Source organism: Nerophis ophidion, linkage group LG22 (genome assembly GCF_033978795.1).
Source record: "Nerophis ophidion isolate RoL-2023_Sa linkage group LG22, RoL_Noph_v1.0, whole genome shotgun sequence".
Taxonomy (NCBI): domain Eukaryota; kingdom Metazoa; phylum Chordata; class Actinopteri; order Syngnathiformes; family Syngnathidae; genus Nerophis; species Nerophis ophidion.
This window is the reverse complement of record NC_084632.1, coordinates 28833957-28845126: the sequence shown is the minus strand read 5'-3', so window position 1 is coordinate 28845126 and position 11170 is coordinate 28833957. Positions and strand designations below refer to the sequence as shown.

The window sequence follows — 11170 nt, the reverse complement described above, 5'->3', positions numbered from 1 at the left end:
GATAACTTAAAAATATAGACAAACTTTAGATTGTTTTCTTTTTTTAAAAACAGAAAAAGAGTGCACATTCTGAAAATGTACAAATGATAATGTTTTTTTTTTTACACTTACATGTTGTGGTTAACAGTATTCTACCTTTAGTTGTGTTTTTTCATACGATCGGAATTAATAAAATGGGACCCATTACCTCCCTGCTTGACACTCAGCATCAAGGGTTGGAATTGGGGTTTAAATCACGAAAAATGATTCCCGGGCGTGGCACTGCTGCTGCACACTGCTCCCCTTACCTCCCAGGGGGTGAACAAGGGTATGGGTCAAATGCAGAGGACAAATTTCACCACACCTCGTGTGTGTGTGACAATCATTGGTACTTTAACTTTAACTTTATGTGATCATGTTCATCAGTCAACTTATTGGTGTTAATTTTCAATCTACAAAGATAAAAAAAATAATATCAAAATCAAATAACAGGATGTGTTTTATGTAGTATGTTCATTTTCAATATTTTATATTTGTAGCTCATCTGCAAAGATACGAAGACTTGCCATTGCAACATCTTGTGGACACATTTAGAACAGCGGTTTGATTCATTAAAAATTTTTGTCTGATTGTTTAACTTGGCAAACTCATCCAGTGGGCCGGATAAAACCTGTTTGCGGGCTTGATCAGGCCCGCGGGCCGTACGTTTGACACCCCTGCCTTAGATGGAACGTTGGAGCTGGCTTCCCTACCTGTCTCTGATCGGCAATCAGGAAACACCTAATCCTAGTTGCCTATCAAAATGCTTTATTTGCCAGTCTTGTCCTCTGCCTTTTTCGCGTCAATGTTACTTTGCTTCATTGTTTAGTAACTACCTGCATAGATTTCCTTATAGTTAATGTGCACTTTCCCTTCCTTGTTTTTTGTTATCAAATACACTTTTACTTGCGCTACGCCTGCCGTCTCTGCACCCTGGGCTTACATGTACATAGAAACGTAATGTTTTGGCCTCCGAGTGTATAACAGCTTCTGTTATTCAGTTGAATTTTGGCACACTTCAAACATCAACACAAACTATTTCCTTCTTGTCACATAAGACCAGCCCCTTCGACCTGCTAAACACCCCCACCGTGGCCTGGTAAAAACAATACACAGAATGCACACACACACACGTACCAGGTCGTTAACTAAACAGAACACAACATTGACTTATGCGATGAAGTTACTCCTCGGCTTGTGGCTACAAGTCCTCTGTGCACTTTGGATACATTGCAAGGATGTGACTGTCACTCAGCTTTCACAGGACGGTAGGACACATATTAATAGACTGAGATAGTTGGAGCAAAATGAAACTTTGAAAAATAAATATTGTCAATGAAGTATCTCTAATGTTTTGCGGTGGTTGTTTCTGGGTTAGATATTTTGCTCCTTAAGGATGAGGCATACCCGAAATGTTTCACAAGGACAGAAGAGGATTTCACCTGCTTCTTTGAGACCACAGGAAACAGCACATGCAATTTCTACTACAACATTGGCGAGTATGTCATCAATCAGTGTGTTTTGAAGAACTTATTGTCACTAAAAACTGAGTGGGGAGGACTCTACTTGCACTTGCATAGTAAATTATTTAGTAATAATTTGCTTCAGTGTCAGGGAAAAACATGTTTACTGAAAATGTTCTATTGTTTTCTTGGTGCAATTTTAATCATACTATAATCCTGAGACTGGTTTGATTGCTCGCTGGTACCTTAGTGCACTATAAATAGTACATGCGAATTAGAGATGTCATTTGATTATTGAAAAAAAAAATCTATTTAATCTCTATATTCTATTGCAGTGGTTCGCAACCTTTTTTCAGTGATGTCCCCCCTTTGAAATTGTTTTTTAATTCAAGTACCCCCTAATCAGAGCAAAGCACTTTTGGTTGAAAAAAGGAGATAAAGAAGTAAAATACAGCACTATGTTATCAGTTTCTGATTTATTAAATTGTATAATAGTGCAAAATATTGCTCATTTGTAGTGGTCTTTTTTGAACTATTTGGAAAAAAAGTTATACAAATAACTAAAAACTTGCTGAAAAATAAACAAGTGATTCATATATTATAATTATAAGTTTTCTACACATAGAAGTAATCATCAACTTAAAGTGCCCTCTTTGGGGATTGCAATAGAGATCCATCTGGATTCATCAACTTCATTCTAAACATTTCTTTAAAAAAAAAAAAATATTTAACATCAATATTTATGGAACATGTCCACAAAAAAACTAGCTGTCAACACTGAATATTGCATTGTTGCTTTTTTTCACAGTTCATGAATTTACATTCATATTTTGTTGAAGTATTATTCAATAAATATATTTATAAAGGATTTTTGAATTGTTGCTATTTTTAGAATATTTTTGAAAAATCTCACATACCCCTTGGCATACCTCCAAGTACCCCCATTTGAGAACCACTGCCTTAGTGCACTTGAAATAGTACATCAAATTAGGGATGTCATTTGATAATTTCAAAAAAGAATAAAAAACTAATCCCTGTATTCTATTGCATTAATATTGTAGTATTTGTTGATGTTAGTCTACATTAACCTTTTTATGCACAGTTCAGTGGCAAGCTATTTGCAAACTGTTTTTTCACAATGCATACATCTTGATGTCAATGTTGTGCATCAGTTGCTACAATAAACATTATTGTGTCATGTTATACACTGCTGCTCACTAGTGTTACCATATCTGAGTTATTGTGTATAAATATGGGGAAACAACTACACAAGTGCGCTTCATTCACTAACTGTGTTACAAATAAAGATAAATTAGAATAATACGTAATGTTGGATATAGATAACAGACAAACCCTTTATTTATCAAATCACAATCATTGAAATTCAACGATTTGGTGCATTTGCAAACAGCTAAAATTACGTACAAAGCAAACCATAACCTGCTACCCAAGAACGTACAACAATTATTCTCAACAAAAGAGGAGAAATATAACCATAGAGGAAAATCAAATTTAAAACATCTGTATGCTTGTACAACATTTAAAACCTTTAGTATATCTGTATGTGGAATTGAACTACAGAATGGATTAACCAAACAAATCAAACAAAGCAGCAATATGATTCAGTTTGGCCAGTGTTGGTGATTTAACCCCCAATTCCAACCCTTGAAGCTGAGTGCCAAGCAGGGAGGTAATTGGTCCCATTTTTATAGTCTTTGGTATGACTTTTGGAGTTTGAACTCATAAAAGTGAATGTAATATACGATTTTGTAATGTTAGGGAAATTGTGATTCATAATGTGCCCGCCAAATTCACTTCATGCTAAACCGGCTGCATGCTGATATTTTTGTCACTATTGATTGTGAATAAGAACTGCTACACTGCTCTGGGATCCAACCAGGGTTTAAACCGTATGTTGCGAGACGGGAGCGCTAGTACACGAGTCAAATAGGTTATTTAAATCAAGAGTAGAAAACTATAATTTACGGCGGATATGTATTTTTGAAATAGGTAAAGTAAGAACGAATATAAAATACAAAAGTATTTCAGTTCTAGACATACTTGCCAACCCTCCCGGATTTTCAGGGAGACTCCCGAAATTCAGCGCCTCTCCCGAAAACCTCCCGGGACAAATTTTCTCCCGAAATTCAGTCGGAGCTTGAGGCCACGCCCCCTCCAGTTCAATGCAGACCTGACTCAATGTTGTGACCCTCTTAAACAGGACAACACTGCCATCTACTGTACATAGAACAGAATGTAAATATATTCTACATTTAAGTGCAGTCAAGGAACATGCATTAGAGAGTCTGTTCTGAAGCCCACAGTAAAGAGACGTAACTTCATCACATCGCCTGGTTATTGACTCCAACCCAATATATTACACCGTCGACGAGCAAAATGAATAAATACGCTTGCAAGTTCCAAAACAAATGGAAACAAGAATTTCAGTTTATCCAGGAGAGTTCGAAGGGGAAGAGGTATGTTGCCTGTAAATTTTGTAGAACAGACTTCTACATTGAACACGGCGGCCAAACAAATATACTCAGTCATCAACGGTCATTCAGCGAAGCACAAAGCGTCCGCAGCGCAGCATCGTTCACAACCCAGTATTATGGCCCACCTCGCAAAATGGACACCCGATGGTGTATCTTATGCTGACACAAAGATGGCTATGCTGATAGCTGGAAGCAACATCCCGTTCTCATTTGCGGATGTCTACAACAAATCCGTGAGGGATGATACCGGATTCGGAGATCGCTGGCCAATACGCAAATGGCAGAACAAATGTTACTCAAATAGTGAAAGGTAAGTGTTTTTCTTTTTTTTTAGTAACCAGCAAGCACAGTACAGTTAGTAGAACAACTGTGTTTTTATTACTGTGTATTTGATAGGTGCCGTCGGAAATTCAACTATTTCTTTTATTTATATATATAATAAAATAACTATATACAGCTAGAATTCACCCCTCTTAACCACGCCCCCCGGCCCAACCACGCCTCCGCCCCACCCCGGCGGGATAGCTCGGTTGGTGGAGCGGCCGTGCCAGCAACTTGAGGGTTGCAGGTTCGATTCCCGCTTCCGCCATCCTAGTCACTGCCGTTGTGTCCTTGGGCAAGACACTTTACCCCCCTGCTCCCAGTGCCACCCACACCGGTTTAAATGTAACTTAGATATTGGGTTTCATTATGTAAAGTGCTTTGAGTCACTAGAGAAAAGCGCTATATAAATATAATTCACTTCACTTCACTTCACTTCACCCCGACCACGCCTCCGCCCCGCCCCCGGCCACGCCCCCCACAACCCACCCCCCACCTCCCGAAATCGGAGGTCTAAAGGTTGGCAAGTATGGTTCTAGATGTTAAATGGTGGAACAAACTCAGTGATGAGTCGAAGACATGTAATTCTTTCTTAAGGTTTAAGAAAGCTTTAAAAGGTGAAATATAGGAAAATTAAACAATAACGATAACTTATATCCCATTGATTTTTTGAACGTTGATGATCCAGGGAGTCTAATTTTCCGTGAATGTAAAGGATAGGAAAATATAAGCCTTGATTTCAGCCTATTCCTTTTTCGGTCATTCTTTTTCTTTTTGTGCGTGTATGTATATGATTGTTAAATATGTATAATCTGTACTGTTAAACTGATAACACAAAATGGTTGATTATATGACCGAAATAAACTAATGTCATTTCATTTCAAATAGCGTCAAAGAATGAAGTTTACATATGCAGAGCATATGTAAACATTTGACAAACATATGTATGTTTTTGTCACCAGTGTTTCAATGGTTCTCAAATTTTTTGCATAAATTACCACCTCGGAAAACACTTCTCCAGGTACCACCATGTAGCATAGTAGGCCTAAATATAAATGAAAAATAAGGCGGAGGTTTTAATCAACAAGTATATTTAATATTTGTGGCCACTGTAATATCACACACAGTTTGAATAGTAACACTGTCTTTGAACATTTAATAAAGTTGTCAAAACGTGGACTGTGGTGGGTTTTGTTTTCCCGGAATGCAAAGGAAGGTGAAGGGACATGGCGTGAAGGTAAATACATGATTTTAATCTTAACTCAAATGCTACAAAAAAAAGGCACTTGCAGTGGAAGCACAAAACTTAACGCAGGGAACAAAACTAATACTTAAACATAAACTATGAACATAAAACAAACAACACTTACTGTGACATGAGCAAGGCAGCATAAACAATGAACATCAGTACGAACTATGGCATGGATAGAGCAAAAACAAGAGTGATGACACCAGAACGAATAACAGAAAATGACAGGTTTAAATAGTGACATGATTAACAACAGGTGTGTGAGTTCAAACAAATGAGGCAGGTGAAACTAATGAGTTGTCATGAAAACTAAACCAAACCAGGCTGCGCTAAAACATGAACTAATGGAGTAAAAAACAAACAGAACATAACTAAACAGAACATGATCACAAGACATGAGACAAGTTACTATTGGGCATACCACTGCATGTGCCACAGTTTGAGAATTACTGGTCTTTGTATTTATCAAATGCAACAATTGTGCATGTCCTCACAATCAAGGCGGCCCAGAGAGAAAAGATGTGACCTGTCAATCCAGAGAACGACGGAAGGCACGTTCCTCCACATCTGCTCATTCCCGTATTTGGACGTTGTCACCTACGTGGACATACATCTTAAAATGGTGGAGCAGAACACCAACATCACCATCTGCAGTCGCACTATCAGTGTGGAAGACCACAGTAAGACTTTTATTTTCCCTTTTCTAAACCAGTCGTTCCTTCATCAATTCATATTAATTCATTTTATGATGGCCTCGTGCCCATGTGTCAAACTGACATCATTGATTGTGCTGTAATAAAATAACATGCGTCAATAGGTACTTTCTGTTCAACGCATTTGTTCTTTCCTTCAATTTTCACAGAAAAACTGTACTGTGCAGTTGCATATCTTCGTAAAATTATGTAACAAGATATTCATACAATATATATTGCCGAAAGTATTCGGCCACCTGCCTTTACTCACATATGAACTTGAACTGCCATCCCATGGAATTGTCCAAAATGTTTTGATATCCTGGAGCATTCAAAGTTCCTTTCACTGGAACTAAGGGGCCAAGCCCAACTCCTGAAAAACAACCCCACACCATTATTCCTCCTCCACCAAATTTTACACTCGGCACAATGCAGTCCGAAATGTACCGTTCTCCTGGAAACCTCCAAACTCGTCCATTTTACAAATCCACTGACCCCTCTCTGTTAGTTTACGTGGCCTACCACTTGGTGGCTGAGTTGCTGTTGTTCCCAAACTCTTCAGTTTTCTTTAAATAAAGTTGACTTTGGAATATTTAGGAGCAAGTAAGTTTCAGGACTGGATTTGTTGCACAGATGGCATCCTAGGACAGTTCCACACAGGAAAGCAGCCTGTTCTTTCACAAATGTTTGTAGAAACGGTCTCCATGCCTAAGTGTTTGATTTTATACACCGGGTCAAGTGATTAGGGCACCTGATTCTCATCACTTGGATAGGTGGCCAAATGCTTTCGGCAATATATATATATATATATATATATATATATATATACGTATACACAGGTATGTCAAATTATGTTTGTTTTTTTCAGTTCTCCTGGCAGCACCCTCCAACGTGTCTCTACAGCAAAATGGCAAAGCTGGCCAGCTGCAGGTTTCATGGCTCAGCAGGGTGCCAAAATACTGGGAGGATAAAGTGAAATACAGGATCCGATACTCCTCTGAAGGCATGGAACAGATGATGAAAGAGGTACAGATGACAAGGAACGTGTTGTTATTACATTTATTAATTTTTAGGAAAATTTAAGATAAGCTTGAACTTTAAAATATATTTTCGCCAACTGATGAGTCAGTGGATCTAATAAAAGCAGGGAATTGGTTATCACAATCAATATATGCCACCACCTGTTTCTTAAATGGTGGTATGGAAATGTACATAATTAGGACCAGAGCTCACCTCCATAGTGTTCTCTAGAGTTGAGGTTCTCAAACTGTTTTCACTAAGTGCCACCTCACAAAAATGTGGCTCTCCAAGTACCAAAGACCAAAATTAATATACAGTAGCATAATATGCCTAAGTATTTCTTAAAAAACATAGCATATGTTTTCATTTAACAATCTGTTTTGACCCTGGGATGATGTAGCGACTTGTCCAGAGTGTACCCCGCCTTCCGCCCGGATGCAACTGAGATAGGCTCCAGCACCCCCCGCCACCCCAAAAGGGACAAGCGGTAGAAAATGGATGGAAATAACATTTTTGATCACTGTAACATTACACACATTTTGAACAGTAACACTGTGTGTCAATATTGCAAAATCAAAAACTTTACTTTAACCAAATGGTTCGGTGTGGCGTACCACTAGATCAACACAACATGTTGAAGGAGCCATATTAGACCAAAATACAAATGGAGCCACAAAAAGTTAAAAGCCTTATATAAGTGTTATAATGAAGGCAACACATTAGGAAGTGTCTCAGATGGTTAGATAACTCCTGGAAATGACTGGCTTAAAACTGACAAAGGTATAGATATGTAAATCTAATGTATTTATTACAATAATTGCAAGCTGGGTAACGTTTGCTGTGGTCTGGAACAACCTGGCACATAATCAGAAATGCAGCCAATATTACATACATATAATGTGTCATGAGACATTCAAATATCAATTAAATACACAGAGGACATAAGTTAAGGAAATAAAATGAATTAAAATATACCTACAAAACAAGGCATAATGACGCAATATGTACATATAGCTAGTTCAAATAGTATATCAGCATCGATTATCGGCACTCCACACTAGTCAATAACATCATCAAAGCTTACTATTGTGCATTCACGCACAGCATAAAACATTTGATGGACAAAATGAGACAAAGAAGGAGTGGCATGAAACATGTCTTTCTGTGGCAGCGATGGAGAATGTTGTGCATGTAAACCAACTGTGGTGAGTTCAAGGATCGGCAAAATCTAAGGTAGTGTACTGTACTGTACTCACATCATTATCATCAAAAATGTTTCCATATTTTCACAGGTTGGGTTATGTTTTAGAACTGTGTGTGCATGCGTGTGCGTGCGTGCGTGTGTGTGTGTGTGTGTGTGTGTGTGTGTGTGTGTGTGTGTGTGTGTGTGTGTGTGTGTGTGTGTGTGTGTGTGTGTGTGTGTGTGTGTGTGTGTGTGTGTGTGTGCAATGTGATTGATCATTTGTTTTGAAATCATTTAAGTGCAGTCCATACATCCATTTTCTACCGCCTGTCCCTTTTGGGGTCGCGGAGAGGTGCTTGTTCCTATCTCAGCCGCATTCGGGGGGAAGGTGGGGTACTACACCCTGGACAAGTCACCACCTCATCGCAGGGCCAACACAGATAGACAGACAACATTCACACTCACATTCACACACTAGGGCCAATTTAGTGTTGCCAATCAACCTATCCCCAGGTGCATGTCTTTGGAGGTGGGAGGAACCCGGAGTACCCGGAGGGAACCCACGCAGTCACGGGGAGAACATGCAAACTCCACACAGATGTATTTAAGTACAATATTTATTTTTATTTTGACAAATAATATTTTGATTTTGATAATATTATAATATTGTAATATTTTAATGTCCAAAGGGAAATAATAAATATATTTAGTAAGAAAATATTAAGCATTTTATTGACACATATTATTTCCAGGCTTTCGCGGACCACAAAAAATAACATGGCCGGCCAGATTTGGCCCCCGGGTCTTGAGTTTGACACCTGTGCCATATAGTATTGGACAATCATCCTGTGATGTGGTTGGTTATCACGATGTGTCAGAGTGTCTTTGATAGTTTATTACATCGTTGTTGAGGAATACACAGTTCAGGTTAAACCTTTAAGCTTTATTAGAATGTGAGTCTAACCATTGAAATATTTTTAGATGAGAAATGATTCACACATGGTTCAAATGATATGTTCAAAACATTTTTTTGTACTCCAGGGAATGGAAAAGTGGGATGACACAGTGGTGCTAGGACCGCTTATCCCAGGGAAAGAGGTCCAAGTCCAGGTCGCAGTCAAATGTGCCAACAGTGACAATGCAGGACACTGGAGTCCCTGGTCAGATTCTGCAAGGGAGATGGTGCCACAAAGTGCAGGTGTGTGCTACTGTTTGTGGGGAAAAATGTATGTGCTAAGGTTTTTAGAATAATTAAGAGTGATGCAGTTTGAATAAATAAAAATCATTTTGCCATTTGCAATTTAAGATTATCCATGAATGATCCTTGGGATATTGGTTTTGAAACGATACCAAGTAAATACAGGACTAGTATCATTGAACAAGTTAGTGGATTTTGATTTTAGTTACTACTGTATGACATAGGAAAATACTTTATGCAAATGAAATATGTTTTAACTAAATACAACAGTATCAAACAATGTAATAATCAGGATCGGATACTTTTTCATTTGAAACGATACATAACTTATTCCCAGTAACTGGTTCCCATTGACGGCACTTCTGTGTGTGTTCATGTGTAAATGAATGTCCATCCATCCATCCATCTTCTTCCGCTCATCCGAGGTCGGGTCGCGGGGGCAGCAGCCTAAGCAGGGAAGCCCAGACTTTCCTCTCCCCAGCCAATTCGTCCACCTCCTCCCGGGGAATCCCAAGGCGTTCCCAGGGCCAGCCCGGAGAGATAGTCTTCCCAACGTGTCCTGGGTCTTCCCCGTGGCCTCCTACCGGTCGGACATGCCCGAAACACCTCCTTAGGGAGGCGTTCGGGTGGCATCCTGACCAGATGCCCAAACCACCTCATCTGGCTCCTCTCGATGTGGAGGAGCAGCAGCTTTACTTTGAGCTCCCCCCGGATGACAGAGCTTCTCACCTTATCTTTAAGGGGGAGCCCCACCACCCGGCGGAGGAAGCTCATTTCGGCCGCTTGTACCTGTGATCTTGTCCTTTCGGTCATAACCCAAAGCTCATGACCGTGGGTGAGGATGGGAACGTAGATCGACCGGTAAATTGAGAGCTTTGGCTTCCAGCTCAGCTCCTTCTTCACCACAACGGATCGATACAACGTCCGCATTACTGAAGACACCCTACCGATCCGCCTGTCGATTTCACGATCCACTCTTCCCTCACTCTTGAACAAGACTCTGAGGTACTTGAACTCCTCCACTTGGGGCAAGATCTCCTCTCCAACCCGGAGATGGCAGTCTACCCTTTTCCAGGCGAGAACCAAAGACTCGGACTTGGAGGGGCTGAATTTCATCCCAGTCGCTTCACGCTCGGCTGTGAACCGATCCAGTGAGAGCTGAAGATCTTGGCCAGATGAAGCCATCAGGACCACTCATCTGCAAAAAGCAGAGACCTAATCCTGCAGCCACCAAACCAGATCCCCTCAACGCCCTGACTGCACCTACAAATTATGTCCATAAAAGTTATGAAGAAAATCGGTGACAAAGGACTGCCTTGGCGGAGTCGAACCCTCACTGGAAACGGATCCAACTTACTTACCTCTGGATTGGCAGACCGGGGTGTTGGTTCCTCTCTTTAAGAAGGGGAACAGGAAGGTGTTTTCCAACTATCGCGAGAGTACACTCCTTAGCCTTCCCGGTAAGGTCTATTCAGGTGTACTGGAGAGGAGGCTATGCCGGATAGTCGAACCTCAACCTCAGATAAATGAA

At 39.9% G+C, this 11170-nt stretch overlaps 1 protein-coding gene across 2 annotated transcripts in view; it reads left to right on the top strand.

The window, feature by feature from the left end:
- Positions 1–1144: 1144 nt before the first annotated feature.
- The window catches only part of mpl (MPL proto-oncogene, thrombopoietin receptor), a 33669-nt gene continuing 23643 nt past the window's right edge, over positions 1145–11170 (top strand). For both annotated transcript variants that reach the window (XM_061883652.1, XM_061883651.1), the window contains exons 1-5: positions 1145–1286; positions 1397–1517; positions 6048–6226; positions 7107–7264; positions 9483–9639. In XM_061883652.1, coding sequence (XP_061739636.1) covers positions 1196–1286; positions 1397–1517; positions 6048–6226; positions 7107–7264; positions 9483–9639 — 706 coding nt within the window. In that variant the 5' untranslated portion in view covers positions 1145–1195. The remainder of the gene's footprint in view (positions 1287–1396; positions 1518–6047; positions 6227–7106; positions 7265–9482; positions 9640–11170) is intronic.